This window comes from Tinamus guttatus, unplaced genomic scaffold (genome assembly GCF_059628265.1).
Source record: "Tinamus guttatus ecotype Peru unplaced genomic scaffold, ASM5962826v1 Tinamus_guttatus_pri_ptg000336l, whole genome shotgun sequence".
Classification (NCBI taxonomy): Eukaryota; Metazoa; Chordata; class Aves; order Tinamiformes; family Tinamidae; genus Tinamus; species Tinamus guttatus.
The window spans coordinates 995952-1021527 of NW_028288870.1; the positions used below are offsets into that span (position 1 = coordinate 995952).

The following is a 25576-nucleotide window of genomic DNA, read 5'->3' on the forward strand; positions in this document are numbered from 1 at the left end:
AAGATACAGTCTTTTCATGCAACTATGACATTCACTTCTTCCATACCATGGAATCTTGCTTTGGATATATACATTAGCAAGCTACAACATTTCCATGACATTCAAAAACAAACACAGACAAAAACCACACACCACCTTTGGAACAGTTATAGTAAGAAGAAAAATAATGTAATTATGTGGTCTGCATATGATAACCAAAATAGGGAAATACTTAATTTTCACTGTAACAAAAGGTATACCCAGGAAAAATAAATCTGATTTGAACTAGCCTTTTGTGGAGCTGGAGAATTTAGGTACAAATCTGAGACAGGGAGAATGAGGACTGCTAACAGGCGATCCACTTCAAATTTTGAGTAGGAAATCTACCAGAAATGTAGACTAAGGAACTATACATTTCTTCACCTCAAGTCAATACTAGCATTTACTTTTTACAAACTGTATTGATTTACTTGTTTGTAGAAGTATATAAAAGGAGTTGAGCCACAGATTACCAAGAGAATTGGAGAATTTCTGACCAACAGCTGAGAAAATGAATGAAAAAGTCAGATTATGCTATCAACTGCTTCTTGCACATGCCATAAAACCGCACAAAGAATTCCAGCAGACTTGTAATAAATCCCTCCCCCACCTCTGAATACGTTTCAATTCCCAGGTAAAGAGGAATCAACAAAATTAAAATATTGTGCTGTTTTATTGGTGTAAAAATCACACAATTGCTAGTTCTGATTCTGCAGAGATACATCCATGCAGTTAAACATCTATGATCCCACAGCCAGAAGAAGCCATTAAATAGAATATCTGCTGTTAGTCAGCAATTAATGCAAATTTACATATGAGATCAAAAGGTGTGTATCATACAATATACAACAAATCCTAATACAGTACATCAACCTGAATTGCAGGATACACTCAGGGAACTCTGTTAATAGTGAAGCCTGACTATGCGCCAGAGAAATAAGGCTTGAAAACAAGATGACAGAAGGTACCCCAGAATTCCTAAAAAGCAAACTGTTTATTTATTTGTTTGTTTGTTTTTGCTGGGAATTAGACGTCCATAGAGGTATTGACACATTACTTGACAATACAATTTGTTATAATGGAGACTGGTGAATGTGATCTGTTATTAAAAGGTGATGTGTGAAACATGCAACTATAGGTGGTGCTCAGGAGATGTGCAATCAGTATGTTTGGGATTTATACCCAACTTTTCACAGAAGGGATGACTGGAAAAGGTCTGACAAGACTACCCATTGTACCATAAGTCTTTGTATGCATGCGGCTGGATGAGGATCATGAGCAGATAAAACGTGAACAGCTGGCAATCTGTGGTCACACACCCTACGGCGAAGGTGACAAACACAAAATCCAACCTGGCCGGCAGGGCTAAGAGCCTGCAGGAACACTGCCAGCCTGATGGAGTTGGCTTATTGCAAAGAGGCAGGCTTCCAGAAACTGGGAACGAGTTGTGAAAGGCAGCCTGGGAGTTGGTTGTTGGCTGGTGACAGCCAATCTGCTTTACTAATTTCTTGCACAATAAAATAAATGCTTGTAAAATAAGAGCTTGTGTGCTTAAACTTTAAAGTCAACTGATTAGCAATCCTCTTATGCAAAGATGTTTCAATGGAGGAAAAAAGAAACCGCTAAGATTCCAGTTGGAAATGTTGGCGACAAACTCTGCAAACAGAGTCCAACAAAGATCACAGATGCCCACAGAAAATGTGAGAGGCAGTGTCACATTCAAGGAGAAGTTTTTCTGTACTGAAATTAAAATACTTAAATACAAAAGCAGACAGACTGACAAAATAGAACCACAACATTTAATGTAGAATAGAGTGCACTGAGCTAAACGCATGGATCTTTAAATAGGCTTTTAAACCAATACCCCTTTCAAAATTAGTAAATTCACAGTTAACGGCAGTAGGCTTAAAGGTGAGAGAAGGGTCGAAGTTGTTCCAGTTGGACTTCCAGGGAGATTCTCTCTTCAAGAACATCCTACAAAAGAAAGATTTTCTACTCACTGTCCACAGAGAAAGAACACTAAAAATTTCCTCATGTGATGAAAACTGCTAAGTGTCAGCATCAGTTTTGAGAATTCCAAGTCCCTTCTAAAATCTGGAGATTTTTCCCATAATCAAAACAAAAGTCTGGCTAGAGAGTATTTCTATATGAAAATCACTTTTATCAAAATTGAAATTATTTAGTATTTCCCTTTACATTAGATTCCATTTAGATTATATTTAGTATATTCCTGTCACATTACCCATAACTATACAGTTGTGACCACTGCAAATCTAGCTGTAGTATTTTCCAATGAAGTCTGTTGTGTTGAGACACATTCTGTTAACTAAAAGACTAGCATCATTTTTTTTTTTCTAGTTTTTCCTCTTATGGGAATTTTATGTACCCTTTAAATAAGCAGTAAATGTCAGGTTTGGCAGTTTTTAAAATAGCCTATCTTCACGCTAGATAGTATGTAAGTCCAGTTAAAAATTATTTTATTGACTTGATCATTAAATGTTGTAACCATAGGAAGATGGTAAAGGTGAATGTGCCTATAAATAAATCCAAAAGAACAATAGCTTATCCTAGTTAAATCAATAACTTTTGTTCTGTTTTCTGAGCTGTGAGTTTTGCTTTCCACATCATTTATTTTATTATATATAGTTTAAAATACTTATAGTTTTGATATTTGGCATTTGTTTTCTAAAGGAAAAAGCAAAACTCACCTTGATTATTCTTAATACTCTTCTTGTAGAGTATTTGACAGTCACAACAGCTACCCTGGATTATTAATACTAAATTAACATTTCAACCCCCACAACTCTCATTCTTAATGCAGCTGAGAGCAAATCAAGACACTGAAAAGCTTATTTTCTAGTCGTAAATGCAACTTCCACAGTATTTGTCACAACTAGGTATCTTCTATAATCCACAAAAACAACTAAACGTTTTAAATGGATATCTTCTATTACACACCATTCGCATGCACATATATCAGCTATAGTGCTGGTGCATCACTAACAAATCTTGCCCTCTTTGGATTTTTTTTTTCTTCAATAAAGAGACAAAGAATATGGAGTTACCTTTAATTGCTGCTGTAGCTCACTATTCAATCTGGCCAAAACAGTGTTCGTTTCCTTGTTACGTCTGATTGATGCCTGAATTGCTTTCTTGTCCTTCCCCACTGATCTGAGAATATAGCAGAAGTATTTTAATAAGTCATTTTGGTGTTTAACTGAATATCACATTTACAGTCTCTCTTTAAGTGAGCAGAATCTCCTTTTCAAGATTTAACTTGTTTCAGCAAACAAGTGAAAAGCACATTTTAAAAACTATCATAAATAAATCTCCTGAAGTCCCAACATATTACAGCACATTCTTTTTCCTCTAATTGACTAATGGAATAGCCTACACATGCTATAAAATAAAGGCTACAGGTTTAAGTTTTGGGCTGTTAACAGTGACCATCTAAAATTAAATACTACATCTTAATATCTTCAACACTTCTTTCTAGCATACTTGCAGAATTTAAGAGTTCATACTCCAAAAATCAAGCTCATTACAAGGTCTCTAATATCAGCAGCTTCAGGATGATTTAATTAAAAACAGAACCTAAACCAAAAAAGGCACTTCAAACCATTAAGTGACTAATTCAAATGCACTGAAATTGCTCACATCTCTTCCCTAGAAAAGAAAGTATGTCTGCTGCTAAAATGCTAACTTCCCAATAACAGATGTATTCATACACTTCTTGGGTTACCTAGGAATAGATGGCTGTGAAGCAAGAACAGCAGCTATGACACCTGTTTTCTGTGTATGTTCCTCAGCTTCAGGTCTTAGCTCATCTTCTGACTTTAATCTTCTGCGAATAGGCTTTGGTGGTGGAGCAAGTGGGGTAGTACCTTTACCCTGAGTCAGAAAGCAGAGACTATTATTTCTCACAAATACAGTGTATTTTTTAAATTTGGCAATTTGTTATGCACTCTTAGAACTAGTTATTGACCAACTGTGAATTTATAACCCCATCAGATATATTTTGATAGTATGAGGATGCAGCTTAGACATCTATCTGGATAAAAACTACAGTACTCAACTCCTACCCTAGCAAAAGGGTAAATCGTTAAATGCTAACACTTGATGTGCAAGAAAGCCCAGTGGTACAGCTGACATAACTGCAAATACATAACATCTTGGTTATGTTACATTTCCTCCCTCCTCCAGCATCTGCATGCCTATACCACAAAGAAGTTACTGTTACCAAGATTTGGACTAAAACTCTTTTGAACTCTTCTAAAACCTTGAATACTTAGATGTTCATCTTGAGAATAAAACTACGAACACCTTATGATGCAAAAAAATCACCATATGTGGATCTATTTCGAGACTTTTAAGTGCAAGAGAAGTGGATTCAAGGGGATGTGTATCAAGTTGATATACATCAGACAACCACACTCTTTCCAAGAGAGCTTTGCATACCGCACTAGTAGGAACATTAGCAGGTGCTTTTTCTTCAACTCGTCCATCTGCTTTGGCAACTCTAAGAGAACTTGCAGAATCAGAAGACTTTTCAACCTAAAAGGATTTTAAACTATATTTAGAAAGCTATTGCTTAACAAGTACTTAATTCAGCAGTAGTTGGAATAAACAGCAGTATGCTGTATTTCTGATACAACAATGTAGTTAACAGTTAACTCTAAATTTTAGTTGAAGTCTCCTTTAGAAGTGTATGGTGGAATATAACAACATCTGCCCTAGATCAAAACCTATCCACAACCACCTTGGCCAAAAACACTCATCTGACCTGGAAGCAGGTTACAGAAAAGGCACAAGGGCAAAAGCTGCACTTTCAGAATCAACAACCCCACCTGTCTTTTGTTACAGAAATTCAGATTTTCATACACAAGCTAAATTCACTATGAAAAGTCTGATCATCATTTGCTTGCAAGTACTCTGCTGTCAAGCAGAGTCTCTGTCTCTGCTCTGGACATTTACAACACTGGAAGACCTCTGAACAAAGTTAGATCCCTACTGTTACAAGGCACATATGGGAGAGGCTGGGACCTGACGACAAAATCTACAGCTGCCATAAGGTTATTTCTACCACGTGGCCATCTGTTACTGCCAGTTATTACCTGCAATGGAACAGGTAATAACTGCTCGCCATCAACCTTGGTGTAAATAATCTGCAGTCTTAGCTTAAATATTCAGGAGCATCTTAAATTGACATAGCTGATTTTGCCATGAAATTTATGGAAAGTCCTTAAGTTGTCCATCTCACTTTCCTGTGAGACACACACACAAGAAGCAATAATGTCCAATGTCCTGCTGACAGCCAGAACAATTTTCAAGTATCACATGAAACTGATGATGTCCAAGTGTCCCAAAGAATTTAGAGTATGCATGGAAGATGTAAATTATGAAAAGGAAAATGAAGTAATTTATGTAGTCTCTATAGTAACAAATGGAAATACATCTTAAAGTTTCCAAATTCTGCATCCTATGTCATATATTAGAAATATTTCAAAAAGCCTACTACAGGAAGATTTTGGATCTCTATTTACCCTAGCTGTTTCTCCCACGGTTTTTAACTCAGCTGAATAACTGGATTTGAGCAGTTTACAATACATGACAATCATCTCATTTAGAAGGAAAAGATAATTTCTAAAGTAGTGTTAAGTCATTTGAAAGACTTGCGGAAACAACCAGAACTCTCCTGCACTGAGTTTTACATACACCAACACAAATATGTTCACATACACTCCACCTCTCCCCGCCAAGAAATACAAAATGGTCTGAGCCAAAAGCAAGAACCAAGAATAAAAATCTTCTGCCTAGATGCTTAGCTATTACTAAAGTGCAGCAATATATAACAGTTTTCTAGCAATGGATTAGGCCACTAAAGAATCACTATTCAAACTCACTCGAAAGTGAGTTTTAACAGTGAAAGTCCCATAACTATCAGCAGCATCAAGTAATTGATAATACCTTCCTTTCTGCTCACCTGCAAGCTTTCTGAATGTGTTTCAATTTCATCATCATCATCTTTGTTTACACCTGACACAGCAAATGCTTCAAACTGGCTGAAGTCTGCAAAATTTGGCTGCTCTGGTATTTGTTGAGGTGAGGTACTGGTGGTATGAGCTATTAGGCCTTCAGCATCTACTGGGCGATGCACATGAGGACCTGGACCCTAAAGTAAAACGATAAAAAATGTTAGAAACAGTTCTTGATATAATGGATATGGATAATGGATAAAGAAACTTCCCAAACAGCAGTTTGTGACAGAACACTGGTAATGAAAATTACCCTCTTAGCCCCACAACTTATGCTCTGTTATTAGAACACCCAAGAAAACAAAACAAACTACAACCCACACTCAGCAGTTATAAAAACAGAAAGAGTTAACAGAATAACTCTTCTAACTGAAGCACCTTTTCTGCTCGTGGATGAGCCTGAAGATAGACGGACAGCAGGATTATTTAGAAAAAATGGAGAGCAGGTCCACTTCTGCTGCAACAGAGCCCAGTTTGGCCATGTGAGGTTTGGAACAGATTTTTAGCCCTGTTCCACAGAGAAACATGCTTAGGTAATCATACTATGTGGACCTATGTATCTGTCATTGCACCCTGCTTCCCTGCAGATGATTTCTGAATCCCCTGACTGACTTCCTGAAATTTCATAAAAGGAGAAATCCAAGTAGAAGAGACATTACAAGTGCTCCAAATCTGCCATACCAGGACCTCAGACATTATTGCACATCAGAAAAAATGCAAAGGAGATCCCTTAAGAATATTTACACTGCAGAAACAACAGTTTCAAGCAACAGTTTCAAGAAAACTAGGCTTTATTACTGGTGTTTATAAAACAGTTTTGTACATATGACAAAAAAGTAATTGCTGTAAGACTCCGGATTGTAGCTGTTGTTGAAAAATTACAGAAAAGCAACACCACCTGTCTATCTACACAGAAGTTGAAGGATTCAGTTAAGACAAGGAAAACACACCCCAAGTCAAACATATGGACGTGAAGACAAGAGCAAGACAAGTTTCACAGCACTTCAAGAGACTTCTCTCAATCTGCATTATGTCCTATTCACAACACAAGAACACGAACGAAAAGCTGCAGGCTTCCTCTTACAACAGTGTCAAAACTATTCACCCTCCTCAGTCTCTAGCTTAAGCTCTTCGCCATGGTTCCATCAGAAGCAATTCCTTTTTCAAGAAAGCCTAACATAGGATAAAGCCCAGAAGGTAACCAACAATGACAGTTCACTGTTTCCCAAAGATACCGGCCAATGACCCACATTTTAGAGAGAAGTGGTATTTCAGAGCAAGATAAAGATACTACTGTTTCATGCACCAAGGCAGAGTGTGATTTTTCCAAAAGTCACATTACCTGTGAAGGCTGTGGTCTTGGAGGCACTGCTGGGGGATAGGCAACAACTCCAGCCTGTTGCTGTCCTGCAAGAGAGGCATCCCACTGGCTAAGATAGTGCTCTAGTAAAGCAGAGTAATAATCTGAATTTTCAACTTGTCAACATGGAAAATCCTACAAGTGGTGCCTACAAATCAATCTGCCACATTAGGCATGTGGCACCCTTTCAGACCTACATATAAACAAACCAAGAATAGGAAGGTATTGTCCTTCACTCCAGTTTGAAATAAACATGGTTGTGTTTTTTCTGATCTTAATCTTTCTTTTAACCCCACTATACATTTAACATTTCCTTGCACTTTATGATCGTGAGGTTAAAAATACCTTTCAAAAGTGCAATAAAAACCTTAATAAGAGCATCAAAAGTGACCTTTAATCATTTCCTCTTAAGTGAAGTATTTATGTTCTAAGTCACTTTGATAACAAACTCTTCTTGAAGGCAACAGACAGGTGCAATCTAGGACAGGTGGGTGAACTACTAAAACGGTATTTCCCAACCCTGCTTCCCATATTCATCTATAAGACTACAATGAGCCAGGGCTCATAATTTACTTTAAAATTACCTATTTATCCAAAGTGGCATCTGATTCTTTTATATAAGCAGTAAGAATGACAACTTGGTATTTTCATTTTTTTCATTCAAAAGTAATATTTTTAAAATACATTCTAAAACTTTCCTTTTTAAAAAAAAAAAAAAAAAAAAAAAAAGAGAGAGAGAGAGAGAGAGAAAGAGAGAGAAAAGAAACAATCTGCTTCAAACACGAAATACACAAGGAGCACAGTATAGTTACCTGGGGTAACTGAAAAAGATCTGTTCATATCTAAAGATGACGATCGAGAATGAGACTGATGAGGCCTTGGAGGGGGTGGAGGTGGCGCGGTATTGTCTGGAGAGGTTCCCGACTGTGACCTGAAAAATATATAAGCCTCTGTAGGATTTTTTTAACGCAGCTACGATAACAGAATTAAAATTCAACATTCCTTTAAAGTACGCAATTAAAGTTTGATAGGTGGAAGAGAGCCTGATCATTGCTTTTGATTTTGGAGACAGCAAAATCACTTAAAATTCTGATATTCTTTGATTTCACACCGGGTTGTTTCCACATTTCTATTTGCTTTAATCGCCATTCTCCAAATTATTCTTATCTTCCCTCTAGTGATTTATCTTGGATAAACCTATAGCTTCTAACAGACATCCCAAACAATGATAGTTCAGGAATGCAGAATCCTCAATATGGTAATTGCACCCAGATGGTAGTCACCATGATCTGCAAAATATATAAGAAGCATTTAACTGTTAATCAGGACTTTTAAGTTCAGTGTTACTGAAAGAACATTGCATTTCTGTTGCATCTGCCTGCAACTCTATCAAGCTTAAGCAAGGAATACCACAGTGCATGAGATAATGTGTGTGTAGGCAGATTTGGCAGGTTTCAGAGTATTAGAGTATAAATATTTTAAATACTCCACTGAAAATTTCCAAGTCTGTATACTTGGCAAGATCTTCAGAAACCGACTCTTTTTTTGGTAGGATCACCATCTAGTGGCTGTCTCTTGTAAGTCCATCAAGGAGACATTGAGAAAGCATGCCAGAAGGATGAAGTGCTGTAGCACGTAAGTGCAGTTTAAGTGGTATTTATTGTCTACGATATTGTTATGATTTTTTTTTTTACTTAAAAAGCAGCTTACAGAAACTTCCTAGAGTAGACCAAAAATGAAACATTGACATGGGATGCTAACAAACAGCTACACATTCAGCTCATACAAATTTGAGTCTTTTCCATGTGACTGACCCTAACTAGAGCAGTTAAGAGATACTCTAAGTTTTACACCCAAACCTGAAATTTCCAAATGTATAAACCCAGACATAAACAGTTATCCTAATACAAGTATCTGCTCTTCTCCTCTCCAAGAGGATGACTCTGTGACACTGTACAACCCCCCCCCCCACCTCCGCCCCAGGTAAATAAATACAAATCTGATTACAATCACTCTTTCTGGTTGTCACCTGTTGAGCTAGTAGTGTATTAAAAGCACATGTAGGATTAAAAAGTCAGAAGAGGGTTAAGAACACTCTTGAATTATCATTACCTGACAAAGTCTTGTCTGTTTTAGTTTCTTCAGAATGGGGTACTCTGAACTTACAGTAGGATTATGGAGAACACCATTTTTATAGGTAAAGTTGCAATTAGTAAAAGAGGGAAGGGAATAAGAAAATGGAAGGGAATAAGAAAACGTAGAAGAATAATTTCCTGGCTACATACTGACAGATTTGGAAGCACAGAAGCTATCTGTGCCCGAAATGGGCAACTCAGTTGACTACAAGTCAGTAAGGGAAGCAATGACAAAAAGAACATTCTACAATAAGAACAAATAAGAAAAACCATCATCTCCATAGGACAAAAGCATACACAGAATCAGGAAGAGAAGCAGATTTGCCATTAAGTAACAAAGGGGTAGAGCTTTCAAGATGCTGCACTGGAAGGTAATTGCGCATCTGTCTTTTTTATTGAAGTCAGCCTTATTATTTTTGTTTTGAAACTTACCTTTAAAACTGATTGTAAGATGGTTAGTGGCGTAGCTGGTTTTTAATCCTATTCAGGCACAGATTTAATGGGGACAATTAGCACCAGCTGGTACTGCACATTCTCTTATATCATAAGATGCATTTTTGGTTATGTGCTCACACAGCTTTCTATAACCCTTAATTTATACTGGGCCTGAGACTGTCATTCATTTTGCCCAAGCTGATCATTAAGAGAGTGAGTTACTGTTGTGTTTTTTTTTTTTTTTTCCTGCTACGGCGAATTATCAGGTCCTTCTTAATGCCAGATATGATATTAAAAACAAACAAACAAAACAGTTGCAAGTAATATTATGGTTACCTGTGACCATATTCCCTTGAATTTAAGGTAAGTTTTTAATCAAACTTCTGACTGATCAGAGAGTTTCATTTGATTGGCCAATTCCAAGCAACTCTTTAGACTACATAAATTCTTGAATTTTCCCTTTACACACTAACAGCAACAGCACACATTTATAGTAGATAAGAAAACAGACTGCCTACAGATTTCTGAATGTTAAAGTAATAGTCTTGGCCATGATTTTAAAAGCAAGTTTTCAAATAACCAGAAATTCATAACAGGGAAACTAGGACTCTTTAAACAAACTAAAGTTGTTTATTCAGCTACCACTCTACTGACCGTTGTCGTGTTACAGTGCTTCCAATTTGTTCTGGATCTGAAGTATAGGAGTCTGAACTGCTGTAACCATCTGCTGGGAGAAGGAAAACACAACATTTCACATTCATTTTTGCATCATTATTGTACTATAACAAATACAGTTCATATAAAATTTCGAATGACGAAGAACAATTTAACATCCTTATAAGGCATCCTCAGGACAGGATACCTCATTCAAAAACTCTTGACTTTATATAACTGAATGAACTAATACAACCCAAAACCAGTCCCCAACAATATGAACTGCTGGTTACTACTGAGACAGTGTTTAGAATAAACAATGACAACAATGTTATACATGAAAGATAAGTTTCCCGAGTGTAATTTTTATCCCTTGACGTTCTATTACTTCAACATGAGTACTCCAGCCAACATGAGTAATGAGAAAAAAAAAAAAAAAAAAAAAAAGAAACAAAACCCAAGAAATAGGACATGCTTGATTTTAGAAGCTCTGAACAACCCTGTCATTAATCTTAGAAGTGAAAGGAAGAGGTATGTACAGTACACAGACAAACTCTATATTTATGCTACTACTCCTCTATCAAGGCATAAGTGAGGAGTCTCACCCAAATAATAGTATTTGTTTTGAGTTTATTATAGCAGGAAACTAGTTCTCAAAGAACAATTTATCAAATTGGATGATTCCAGAGCACCTGGTGAGGCACAAGGCAAAAAGGAAATCCACTGGAGCAGTAAGTTTTACAAACAGAAAAGAGTAAGAAGAAAATTCTACTTTAGAACACTGTACTAACTCTATACAGAATCAAATTTAGCCTCCTAGGATCCAAAGACTTTCAAAAGTGCTAAGGCACACAAACACCTAGAGATGAGTACTCGGAGGACATGATTTTTCTTTACAGGAAGACAGATTCTTATTTACTATCTTTTTCCTATTTATCTGCATACTTTTCTGCATGCACCTTGACCTTGCGAAGTCTGCTTGAGACACCATGCAAAGTCCGCTCAGGCATAGCTCATTTCGACTCAAAATTTTCACTAGTTCTCAGTTTCAAACACTATTGTAGCATCTTGATCCAAGAAGAGTACACTCTATGAAGTAAAATATCCTTTATCTAAATTTTGAGTAATAAAACACCCAGAAAAATATTCCTTGTTAAGAGTACCCACATATAAAACACTTCTAAAAGGGAAATATACAAATAAAAACCACTTGGAAAAGGCGTCTTTTTAAAAATTTTAGATTAAATGATTTCTCCAGGATTCACTTCAAAGGTCTTAACCATTCAAGTTACTTTCAACGATTACAAAAGCCATTTCTTCATTAAAAAAATTCGCTCCCCATAACAACTACAGTTTGAGTTACTACACTGGCCTCATTACACACCAATGAGATGTGTTTTATTGCATTTCTTTCTTCTGAAGGAACAGACATTCTTGGTATAACCAGAATTACAGGCCTTTTATTTAATCAAAACTTTATTGCTGTTGTATTAGAGTATTAACCTATATTTAGATAAAGAAAGGGCTCTCAAAACTTAGACCCTGCATTTAGTGATTTCCACACTAGAAAATCATGTTTGTTCATTCTTTCACTTGCTTTTAAACTGGTAAATTCAACGTCATTTTAAGAATATTGTGTCACGTCTGCCCCCAAGTCTGTCAAGCTTAGGCAAAGAGTATCTTATAGCACGATACGAGATATTTTAATACTCTGACGAACAATTTCCAAATCAGTATATTGGTAGGACCTTTCTTTTGCATCAGACTTCCTAGTAAGAATAGAGGTCTGCTGGGAAAGACAGACAAAAAGGCCCAAGAAGTTACCATAAAAGAAAACACTGAAACGGAGCTCATGAGCAAAGGAAAAATTGCATCAGAAAGGCACTTTCTAGATTTCTCTTGCATTACAGAGCTACTAAAATACTTCCATCTTAGTGACTTCTTTATGCTTTTACTGAATGAAAGTTCCCAGCTTAAAGAGAAAAGGAAAACAATTTTGGAAACAGAGTCCAGACGCTCAGACTACTTGTCCAGTATTGAGAGAAGTCCCAGATCACAAGTAGGCTAGCATTTATTCGACAAATAAATGAAAAGGTTCTATATCTAAAGAAGCTTAAAATAAAGTCACCAGGAACATACAGTTAAAAAGCTGTATCGACAAAAGAAATCTAGTAGTCTATCATATTTTGTTAAGAGCTAAACCAGAAGAGCTCAAAAAATTATTTTTTGAAACATGTTACACGAATCTGAGAAATAGAATCAAATGCTACTTATTCGACTTGCAATACACTTCAATATCTCATTCTGAAATTAAAATAGGAAACAAAGATAAAACAGCTAATAGGAAATGAATATTTTTTGAACAGAGATAGCAGGAAGGCTCTGAGGAAACATCATTAGTTTCTTTCTTTTCATTTCATTTCATTTCCTTTTCTTTTTTTTTTTTTTTAACTAGTTCTTATAAATACTTTGTTAGAAAGTATTCTTCATTCTCATGTCAAGTTTATGTTCATTTCAGGGCATATGCATCTAGCTCGGTTTCAACCACTGAAAAAACTATCAGCTTTATGCTTTGCTTAATTTAATAGTGACATTCAAAAGTACTTTGATACTTACTAACTGTATTTCCAGCTGTATATTTTACAGATGAACTCATTTTGTTTTCTTCTGGGAGATCAGGTGGTTTCACAAGTAAGGGACTAGTAGGGTTAGCATGATCTAGATAAGAATAAAGAAGTTCAAACAAGTGTATTCAAACAAGCCTTTGCTTTTCAGATTAAAAAAAATCTTTCTCTAAACTGAAGTGCTGTATTCAAACTAAAAGTGCTTAAATTATAACACGTTATGTTTAAGTTACTTAATTTTAATAGTGTGTTTACATTTCTCAGTGCTCAGAGTCTTGGATCTTTAAACGTTAACAAAATGTTGAAATAATGAGAATAAACAAGTATGCACAAAAGTTACATGGGGCTATGAGTTTTAGGTTGTGTTTATAAGTTGAGACTGTGGACTCCTCTATTCCTAAAGGAAAAATATTAAGCAAGCTTGTTAAACTGTTGCCTACTAATCCTTTCAAATGCTTTCAGGTGTAGCATTCCACTGGGCTGCCACCAGAACTCAGTATTTCTGACTGCAGTAAAACAAGCCCTCCCTCCACAGCTCAATTTTATTAACTACAAAACACAGGATTTACCCAAGCAGGCAATATTCCCAATCTACATAGCTTCCTCCTGTATTTAATGAGAAAAATCTACGCATTCTCCCAGAGTTCCCAAACAAATCTATCACCTTTGAATTACTCCAAATAATAATCTCCTGAAGATAGTGAAATTCTCACAGTACCAAACAGCCAACTCAGACTCTGCACATATCAGAACAGTAGTGTAATAGCTTAACACACAAAATGTCAGGAATAGTCACACTGACTGCAACTCCAGATATTTTTATTTATCTATATGAAAAAAAGTCAGGAGTTTTTAAAAAACCAAAGCCAACTCTAACTATACAAAACTTTCCTGATTAGCAAGTGAAAACATCCTACCGCTTCCAGTTCTTTTAAGCTCCATTTCCTGCATGTGGATTTTGCTTGGAGTCATTCTTATGGGAACTGGGTGCACAATTGCAGTATCCTGTGGATGGAGGAAGTGATGTCAGTCTAGTATCAAATCATTAAGGCTCTCATTCCATGTGAAAGCAACTTCCAAACAAAAATTCACAAATCTAATTTTTACAGAGTTTCAGAGAGCTGAACATACTCCTAAGCACCAAGTCTAAACAAGCATACACAGCATTTCATTTTAAAAGTATGCTATGTAAAGGCAGAAAGTTTTACACAGTTAACTGTGACTAAAGTCATTAGGACCTCTACTTTGTGAGCTTTCTGCCATTGCCTGTCAAACTGCTATCTACCACTTTCAACGCAATCTCCCAAAACAAATTTAAAAACCCCACTTCCAGGTATTACCTATGATGTCTCCAGAGGTTATGGGCTCTTTAAAACAGCACAAGTAATTCTCTAATTTACAAACTTAGCAGCAGTTTAAGCCAAATAATTTCAGGTGTCTTTAAAATGGTAAAAATCATCGAAACATTATTAAACACTGAAATATATCCTTGGGTAGGCATTGACTTCATATCTAGACATTTTCTTGCATTTCAGATAACGGACTACGTTACTACAATGTACTTTACGGAGAGCCCTTTTCATTTGCTTTGGATACCAAGTGTAGAGAGCTTAAAAAAAAGCATCTACACTCTTATGCTTTCCCACAGGTAACAGACACATGGACATACTCATTGGAGACTTCTTTTTTCCTGTTATCTATCTTCAGAATGTGTGAGGAGACAGGCCAGTGACGGCACAAAGAAACAGAGCATATTCTGTCTATAGGTTTATATCAAGAGGTTTCAAAACTAAAAGTGGTTTCAAAACTGCTCAAGCAACAGAAGCTTAACCTGATTTCACTGTTCAAGTAGACCTCTTTCATGAGGCCTACTATATTTACACGAATAATTTCTAATAACCATTTAAACTGGGCTGTGTTACTCTCTTGCTGCAAATATAAACTTCTAAGGCCACTTTCTAATAACAGTTTGAACACTTGTAACATAACTTAGCATGTTATCAACTCTCACTTAAAATAGGCAAGTTATATTCATATAACAATGTGCTTTTTCACTCCTCCTACTTATATTTTCCCTACAAACATATTCCTTCCCCAACAGTAAGAGGAAATAGCCTATGAATTTACTCTTTGGGTGTTTTTTGACAAATGCTCAAGAAAGCCAAATGTCTCCATTGGGAACCTGGGCAAAGTTTTCTGGAACTCAGACCCACAGCATCGCTGCTGACATTATTTTCATACTGAAGTAAGAAAAAAGTGACATGAAATATCTGTTAGTACCATGCAGACTTCTGAGATCTTAGTAAAGTCTGTAAAGTAAGTTTTGAGGACAGATTTTAGCACACGATGATGTTCACTGCCCTTTAAAGCACCTACCACATTTGTAGTTGTATTAGAAATATGAGTAAAAAAACCTAATTTTCAAACATGTGATCGTCCAGTAGTTTCGTACATATTTTTTCTATTTTTTAAAGTATCCACATATGTGGAAAATATTTACACTTCAGACTCTTATTTGCTAATTATATGTAAAAATAAATGATGAATTTATTGTGAAAGAAATAAGGTTATAACTACTTACTACTGAGCAATTATATAAGAAACTAAACTAGGAACTTATTTCAGATGCATGAAGTTTAAAACTTCATAACCATAGTACAGTTAAACTGAAGTCTACTGGAGAGATGAGAAGGGCTGACATTTAAGAATGATATTTTAATTTGCTTTGAATATATAAGGGCAAGATGGTGTTTAGAAACACAGCATCTAGAAACAGTACTTCTAACAAATATCACTTAATTCCACACACTACCTATATATATATATATATATACACACACACACAGAAATATATACATATACACACACTTTTCTTAAAACACAAGTCATCGGTTTATTATCAGAAGCAGTGAAATGCATAATTATGTGCATCTATTATGTTTTGTTATACGAACAACTTTAAAAGAGCACTAACAATGATTATTAAATGGGTGAGCAGAGTAGGATGAAAGCATCTAAAAACTGAAGTAATTCTAATGCACTTCGGAATTGCTTCAGTGCTATAAAGTTTAAAACCAGCAAAACTTGAAGCACTATGGTAAACTTCTGGCTCCAAAGCTTGGGAAAGTATTTAACTACATAATCATTCTGAGCACTCTGCACTAAGCTAAAGCATCAAAACAGCAAAGGATTTAGCTGAAGAAGCACTAAAAGCCCTACTAATAAGCAATATTGTAAAAACATTAGAAGTGTTAAATATTGCGCCCATTAAATCTGAGATTTTTCCTCCCCTTATATTGGCATTGCCAGCTCTAAAATTTTGTGCAAATCAAGCTCTGCAATTAGAAGACATATTAAAGACAAAATTTGAAGAGCAGCAGATTTCTTGCTAGGACTGAGAATTGCATTATCTTACTCATTTACTTACTGTATATTTTCAGAAAACCTTCGCTTTTAAATACTTTGCATGATACAAGCTTGGAAGCAGTGTTGCATTGCATCAAATTCAAGAAAAGCTCTTTTTGCACTTTGATATTAAAAGTGAATAGTATCAGAGAACTTATATTCCTAATATTAAAGAGGAAAAAAAAAAAAAAAAAAAAAAAAAAAGGACCTGCCACCATTCCCAAAAGAGCAGCACATGGAATCATGCATAACAGCTAAATACAATGTACAGAAATTTGGTGTTAATAAAATTAATTTCAAACAAGCAAGCTAAGTGATTGACTTACAGGATCAGCTGGTGCAATGTTAGAATCAAATTGGGTCAGAGTTTGTGAGCTTGAAGAGCGTTCGCTAAATGTCTCCCACTGCTGAACAGACAGAGGAGAGAAGTCAGCATGATGAGGAAGATGGGAGTAAAAGATCACCGAGGAGATTTAGCACAGTAGTTCGGAGGTTGCGCTGGTAAGCACCGTATCCACACTGTACGCTATTTAACTTGGAAACCACACTAGTAGACACTGAATTTTCCATTTCAAACTCAGAATGCTGTACAAGCAACACTACTGGCTGCCAATATTATCTATATTCACTTTTCATAATGAAGACACAGGTGCACAGAAGTATTTGAAGAGTCTGTGCTTGCCAATGAAAATCATTTAAGTTAAAAAGCTGCTTAAGACACTGAAATATTGTAAAGCTACCAGTGCCATACTTCATAATTCATAATTACGAATCACACAGAAAAGTTCTTAAGTCCTAGTTGCCAAGTTTCAAATGTATTTAGCGAATGTGATTTTTCCTTTAAAATTTCAGACCAAAATGAATACTGAGCAGAGTATGCTAATAAATGAGTTCAGCTTGCCAGTGCAACCTCCGAGAAATGATTCTGTTCTGTAAAAGAGCATGTTTACAAGCCTCAATTATTGACAACACGCAGAATTGAATTCAAGTGTACTACTGATTGCTAAAAGCAAACAAGTCAAAACCTGAGCAACTTTACAAGATATAGACATGCTGTATCAATACATAATTGTCAGAGTCCTCATGCTTAACGAGTCAAGATACAGCCACAGTTGGATCAATGAGTATCAGAGTACATATAATTATCTGTGATTCAGAGATCAAAACACATGAGAAACTAAACTGTTTACACCATGATAAAATGAATAGTCTAGTTTTACACAGTACAGCAAAAAATACAGGTAAAAGATTTTTAGTGCTCAGAAAATTTGAACAAAATGACATTAGTACAGGTATGAAAACAAATGAATACTCTCATCCCACATCTACAGCTATTTGTCTTGCAAAGATATCCAGAAGATACAGGATCAACTATGGTGTTAGCCAACCTAATTCTCATGCATTCCTTTATACCATATTATATGCAGTGAATAGCCTGCATATGAAACTTGCTTAGACCAGTTATTCCAGATTATGAAAACTCCTAGAGAAGGGTTTTTATCAGATGAGTTTACAAAATTTCAGAATTTCAATTATAGTATAAATCATGGGATTCTGCTGTTGTTTTTACACAAACTTGTTCCTTTGCCAATAAAGCCTTTAACAAGGATGTAAGCTTTCCATCCTTAAGTACTTTCCCCTAATCCCTGTACTCATCCCCAACACCTGTGTTTCCCCTCTCCTCCTGGCCAGGGGCAACCCAGCCCTGCAAGCAACCTGGCACTCTATCAACACGTTCAGCTGGACACTTTCGGCTGAGGCAGAAAACTAACCCCTGAGGTTCTGCTAGCTCTGTCCTTGGCTCAGTCTCTTACCTTCACATAGCTGCTCATTTTCATGAGACTTGCAGTAGCACCTATTTAAGACTATGATTATTCTTTTAAGCACAACTTGGTCTACAGCTTCAAAGCTACTGGTGAGACTGGCTTGATCACAGAAATCTTGCTGCTTTATAGTTTTATTTTTTTTTATTTTTATTATTTATTTATTTATTTTTACAAGACATACAGTATTCTAAACACTGAAATCAGGGCTGATGGATCTTCCATCTTAAGGTGGATGTCAGAAATACTGATATACTTTTTTTTTTTCTTTCCTTTTTTTCCTCCTAGGCCTAAGACTGCAGTATGCTGATGTATCTTTTACTCTATTTCTGTGGGGACATACTGCAGGACATTTAACAATCAGCCCCAGGTTCCCTAGCGGGAACAGGTAAGTCTTTTAGAAAACTTTCAAGCTGCTCAGGAGAATCAGCCATATTACCAAAGCCTGCTAATTCCCTGGTTAACAGGGAAATACACATATTAAGTACCTACTTAATCTCAAATTCTGTGTATGGTTTAGGAAAGAAACCAAACGCACCTGGTTAGTTCCCAGGTAAAAACTCTCACTAAGAATATCTCTTCCAAACTCTCCATAGTCTCTCAGAAAAAACCTTTCAGAAGGTTAAATCCTAGCAACTAAAACTAACAACCTAAACTGTTACTAAAAGGTGTAAACATTTGAAACAAGATCAATAGAGTTGTGAACTCAAAAAAAAAAAAAAAAGAAAAAGAAAAAAACCTCCCCAGAACTGGAGTTCACAGCTGGAGAACAAAGCTAATATGATGATATCCCACTAGACAGTTTCAAAAGAAATTTAAAAGGCTTTTTCAACATTCTCAGAACTAAGCGTTCAGACTAAAGAACAGATCTGATAGGTGTCTAAATGAGAAAGTGAGTGAAAACATCAAAATGCATAAGATGAGTTTCAAGAGTAAGGTGGCCTTTCATGATACACTTTGCTCTGGTCCATATTCATGACTTGACCCTGAGTCTGGCAGTTAAGAGCCTAAAACTCAACTATGAGCTAGAAAGAACAGAGAAATCAAAACTTTTGAAACTAACTGGGATGAAAACTGCCTGAAATGCAAGTTGATCCAGAGCTGCATAGCTTTTTCAAATCATCTCTTTGCAAATGACAGTTAAAAGAGATTCAAAGAAGAAATAGTTATTCCGGTGCCTCAAGCAATAGCAGAAGTTCTTTCATGGCATTAAAACCTTGAGGATTTTAACCTGACTCATGATGGACGGAAAAGGATGAGAAGCAAAAAACATACATAGCAATATAGGTTTAAAAAACAAAACAAAAAACCACGAACACACACACAGAAATTCCTTAGTGTTAGATGAAAACCTCCTCATGTGTTTCACCAATTTCTTATCAATAAATTTTTAACTCTTGTTTTAGTATTTGAGTATAATTAGTGTTATTAGTGTTTGCTAGTATATTTAGTCTGAGAGCTTTTCCAAACCTTTTAAAGTTTTCTCTGATTTTCAGAGGGAAAAATACCACATTGTCTATTTGGATGGAGAATGCCAGTTATGTAAGGGAGATTTTTGGCTCACAAAACAATTGCATTAGTGGAGCAAAGTTAATGACAATAACTGTTGAATTAGAGTTGCACTGGGTACCCAAGGAATCCGTTCAATTGCCTTTCAGCCTACCAAATGATTAGCTTAATAAACTTTTACTACAACTATAGGGGAACACATCAAAATTTGAAATGGTTGCAGACTTAAAACTTCTGAGCAACAACTGAGCAGCTCTGTTCGACTCTTTCCTAAAACAAAGTTTCTACCAGCAGTTTAAGAGCCACTTGGTTAAACATAACAGCTAAGAATCACTAAAGCTTATCCTTATGCATTTTATTTAAGGATAGCACCACTGTAAGGTTCCCAATTGTCACTAAAAGGCAAGGCAGGCTCTTACAATCTTCCCTTCCAACAGATGAACAAAAACATTATCCACTCTTGCCTTTTAACCCTAAAAAGTCTGCTCATTTTCATTTTCACCCTGACTTTTGGTTTGTCTAAGTGTACTACTTCCAATCTGCTAGCCACTTGAAGGCTAAAATGGTGGAGGGGGTGGGAAAACAAAAAACATTCTTTCACTACAAGATTCAGGTAAGACAGCTGTACCTATAGGTGAATATCTCAGCTACTAAAAGAATTTTCAGACACTTCTTGAGCATCTCAATGTTAACTGAAAAAAAATTCAATATTTTCTCTTGTTTTCTTATAAGGCAGTGTAAGCCTACATACATATAGTATGGTTGCATTCAGGAGTACCAGGCATTGTCTGTGGCTCCCAGTTTTGACAGTCACTATACAAACGGTATATATATTTAACCAGTACGAGTGCATTTTTTCCCCCTTCTCAGTTGACCATTTGAATCTTTGAAATAGTTCTTCGAATAAATTGCAAAATTGAAAATCTTAAAGCAGATCCACCAAATAAATTTTGGGTTAATGAAAACCTTTCAGATACTTTTTAATCAAAACACTCATGAAAGTCCTCTGGGCAATTTAGGTTTCAAATTCTGATAAAATACAGGCTTACTTGATAAACAGTCTTATTTAGATGATAAAATTAATACCAGCAGTACATAGCAACAGAAATGTGTTATTTAAATATAGTTAGTGGTTGGCTTCAGATTCAACTTTAAATCTGTGTTTCTAAAACAGGGCTAGAGATTCTCTACCCTACTGGCAAGATATTTTACATTTCAGGTAAGGTATAATCACCTTCGCAAAAAACAGTCTCAATGATCACATCTGTCAGAAATTTATTTTGTAGTTTTGCAAAAGCTGTATCCATAAAAGTTTGATTAAAACCTACAAGACCTCAAGAATAGATTAAGCCTCCAATAAATAAAAAACAAGATCATTTTATGATTTATATAAAGCTTAGTTAGTATTAATGGCAACATTTTAAACAGTAGCTTATCTCATGACAGGACAGGTGATCCAAGTGAACATTACCTTCATTACAATTACACATACGTAGAACCTTTTTTTAATGTCTGTTGTAGGGCTGAAGTTTGGCACTGCCGTCAATCAGTAATCAATACTCTGCTTACGATGAATTATGGATTCATACACAATGTAGTATTGACTTTGGCAATGCAAATTCTTAGAAGGAAAGCATTTGCTAACCTCACTGCTCTGGTTCAGTTCTGGCCAGGTCTGGTTTAGGGACGGCATAGACGGCGACTTGCTTGGAGGCGCTTCTGCCGGAGAGCTGGCGTAACCTACCTCACCAGGCTGTTCCCCAGCTTCTGAAATGACAGGAACCACTATAAACCAAAATCATCAAGTGCATTCAGTTTCATCTCAGAAAAATCTGCTTGATTTCACAGAAAGTATCTCTTTGTTTTGACTTTTTCAAGTACTTATTTAGCAGCAGACAAAACATACGTTTATACTATTTACACTGCATTGCCCTCATTCTGAGAAGCTTCCTGGAAAGCAGCCTTTGAAGACTGTCACACTATGGCACCCCTTTGCACAGGATTTTAGAAAGCATGAACACTAACTACATGTCAAAATAAATATAATTTATACCTACACTATGAGCAATTAACTTCACAGTGACATTCATTATCTCAAATTTAGAACCAATGAGAAATTTCATCTTAAAGAATAGAACACTGCCTTGTATGAAAGGTTAACACAAGAACAATACATCAAGGTGAACACAAAACCAATTCAGAAAAAAGGTAAAGCAAAACATTAATTCTCATAAAGGATGATTCTACAAAGAGTATTTTATGTTTCAAGGCTTCCTACAAAGACACTGGTGTTTAAATTCACTGACTTTTAACAACTCAACAGTCTAGCAGCTGTCGCTTTTTCCAGATTTTCAATTATAAGCCTTTGCAGAAACCCCTTCTACAAAGTTACTCAAATTCATGAAGTTGCAGTTATTTTTGTCAGTCTATATTATAAGATGGGGTAAATGAAATGTGAACAGCAGATTAAGTGTTCTGCAGAACTCAGTGAAATCCCACTTAAGAGTGTCTTCTAATTTGCTATCTCTAGTAATGCAGACAAAAGCAATGTCATGAGAGCTTCAAAAAGGCAGAAGTTCAGATTACAACTGTACAATTTTACTAAGAGAAATATTCGATAGTGTGACTGGTAAGTAGCCGGACACAGACTAATGTAAATTTGGAGTCCAAAGAATTAATACTCTGAACAAGGCAAAACATTATAAAAGGAAGAGCTTAATGAAGTTATCCACTTAAAAAGGATTGCTTTAATTTTTTGGTTTTTTTTTTTTTTTAAATAATCAGATACTTGAAGATGACTGACTGTAAAAATGCATGATTCCAAAAACTATTTATATAGAAAGGCCTGGTTTCAGGCTCTTAAATAGCTGAATTCTGCAGCATGCTCCTCTGCTATGAAGCCATAATACTGTTAGCTATCTTTCAGTTGGAAGATATCTAGACAAGTCCAATGTCAAATTGAGTTGCACACCCTACAAAATATCTCCCCCACCTACCAGCTAGTAAACACAAACACCACCACCACTCCCTCCTGGCCCCTCAAAAAGTTGGAACTGAAAACACTTGAAGAGTCAGTGGTGACCAAGCACGGCTTGGAAAGCCCACAGTAGTCCATGGCCTCCAAAATCCCGATGGGGATTCCAGAGGAATTAATGATCCCGTAATGCGGTAATGGGAGGCTGAGATGTTACCGATACAAACAAAAACACAAACCTCTACAAATAAACAAAAACTCCCCAACAACACACACAGAAACCAGTAACTCAAAACAATGATCCTGGAAGCTACCTGTGAAAAATCAAGCATCAGGCCTCAACCTTCCTAAAATTATGTCAAGTACATAGCATCTTGTACTGCTGTCCTTCAAAAAAAAAAAAAAAAAAAAAAAAAAAAAAAAAAAACACACAACAGTAATAAAGCTGCTGTCCATAAGAAGTGTGCACCAGGAAGTAGTAGGCAAGATGCAATACTGTCCCGTAATGCTTGCATAGAAATGCTTTGAGAATACTTAGTGCATAGCAATAGCTTTGCAGTGCCAACTGCACAAATCTAACCTAGTGAGTTAAAAAAAATTACTCTGAATTCCAACTGTGCCATTGTATATACTGAGTGTCTACTGCTAAATGCAAATCAAAAGGTAAATCTGGAATCTGCTCGTGGGCAAACTGTTCAAGCTTTTTTAAAAAATAAAGAATTTATCGAGATCTAAACAAACCACAAATGTACAGAGAATGTCAAGTGGTTCAAGTCATTAAGCTAAGACACACAAATCATGAAAGATTCTCCATTAAATGTCAATAAGAAGCAAGTTTTAATTATTTTCTCGATTTTCTTAGAATGCTAAAAGTGGTTTGACTAAGAAATACAACATGTCAAAATTAAAATTTTATTTCATAAGAAAAGCATCCTGCACTGGAAGAATACTCAGTCCATTACAGGGAAAATACCAGCAATGACAAACTGATTTATTTTCTTTTAAGAAAAAGAAAAGTTACTGTTGCAACTATCTAAACAAAACAAAGCTACAGAAAAAAGTAAAAGCTCTTGAGTTTCGTATAGGGTTCATAGCTTTTTGAAATTTAGATTTTTTATTGAAAATATTCAAGTTTATCTGCATAAGAACCAGTATTTCAGTCTTTTCAACTGCAGATCAAGAAAATATTCTGTCAAGACAGTTGCTGGGAACATTTCTATGCCACAGCATATGCATAGAAACAGAAAACTACTTGTAAAACTAGCCTTTTTGTGGATTTTCATTCATCCTCTGCAGTTTTTTTCTTCTGGAGATTCTTACCCAGACACACCTTGCTCTCAAGAGCTGCTGTTACGCAGCTACGACTATTGCTGCGAGTGCAATCATAAGCTTAATTGGAGCTGCTTCAATCCAAATACCTTGAATTAAAAGATCCAACTCAAAAGGAAAATGGTTCGGATGTATTGTAAAACTGTGACAGTATTCCTTAAAATATCTCAAAATAAAATGCACATTCCTCTCCCTAATCGCAAGAAAGACATTAACATTAAATATATATATATATTCATCTGGGATATGCCACAATCCATAGGGCCAGACTGTTATTCTGCTGTGAAAACATCCAGCTATAAAAGGGCTTCCTACAAGAGTGATACATTCACACTTGCATGCAAGAGACTACAAGTATCACGCATGGAGAGCTGTGATGTGGAAGATCAGGAGAAAAAACTCTAACAAAAGGACAGAAATAAACATATCTTTATTTCACAAGTTTTAACAATAAGCTTAAAATTGATAGGCAAAAGGTAAATAAAAATTCACTAGCACAATTTTTCTTTGAAAAAAAGTTGCATCCCATAAGAAAAACACTCAAGAAGATATTCCAGTGCCCTACTTTGCACTTCCTATTTCTGAATAGACTGTTGGAAGCAAACTTTTCTGGAACACAGCTGCTATGGAAACACTACTAAAAATTAAATGGTTAACTTGATGACTAAGTCAGCCTGCACAAGTTGTACCTGTTTAACTTGACCTGCACACTATCCTGAACATAGACCTCCTACTTGCTTTCTATTTGGATTAAAATATCACACATATACTGGAGATTTGGATTGTTTTACCAGAAATAAAGCCATAGTCCAATTACTAACTTCTCCTGAAGTCTTTGAGTCAACTTAGAAATTCAGGCGACAGATTATCCTAGGTGTTAGAAAAGATTATGTGTTTCTACCACTGGTGGCTCGATTAAAAAAATCAAGTTATTAGATAAAACTGAGCAAGTTTACAGGAGCTGCTGCTTTTAATTTCAGTTATTAATGACATCTGCAGACTCAGATATCAACTAGAGCATAAAGTAACCTTCTAATATTCACCAGAAGGAATCAGATATTTCTCTTCTGGTGTTAAGGGAAGCTATTTTTTCTACTTTTAGAAAGTATTTTTTTCCAGCTTTAAAAAACACTTTGTACTTCATGAAAGTAAGTCACACAAGTTTTATATTAACCAAGTTGGCTCTAAAACAAAAACACCCTATAAAACATTCTGGTTTAATATCTAATTTATACTTTAATGTTTACAGACAACCTCTGTTAAAAATGACAGAGA

The 25576-nt window shown here is 35.8% G+C and overlaps 1 protein-coding gene across 5 annotated transcripts in view; it reads right to left on the minus strand.

Moving 5' to 3' along the window:
• Window positions 1-672: 672 nt before the first annotated feature.
• The window catches only part of REPS1 (RALBP1 associated Eps domain containing 1), a 57066-nt gene continuing 32162 nt past the window's right edge, over window positions 673-25576 (minus strand). Inside the window, exons 9-20 of one of the 5 annotated variants that reach the window (XM_088529690.1) lie at window positions 21644-21765; window positions 16993-17073; window positions 14179-14266; window positions 13254-13355; window positions 10638-10707; window positions 8226-8344; window positions 7396-7460; window positions 6002-6190; window positions 4477-4572; window positions 3761-3909; window positions 3084-3189; window positions 673-1992 (exon numbers count right to left, since the gene is read on the minus strand). In XM_088529690.1, the coding sequence (XP_088385816.1) occupies window positions 1924-1992; window positions 3084-3189; window positions 3761-3909; window positions 4477-4572; window positions 6002-6190; window positions 7396-7460; window positions 8226-8344; window positions 10638-10707; window positions 13254-13355; window positions 14179-14266; window positions 16993-17073; window positions 21644-21765 (1256 nt within the window). In that variant the 3' untranslated portion in view covers window positions 673-1923. Of the gene's footprint in view, window positions 1993-3083; window positions 3190-3760; window positions 3910-4476; window positions 4573-6001; window positions 6191-7395; window positions 7461-8225; window positions 8345-10637; window positions 10711-13253; window positions 13356-14178; window positions 14267-16992; window positions 17074-21643; window positions 21784-25576 lie in introns of all 5 variants that reach the window. The other 4 variants (XM_088529689.1, XM_088529688.1, XM_088529692.1 and 1 more) reach the window with 4 other exon arrangements.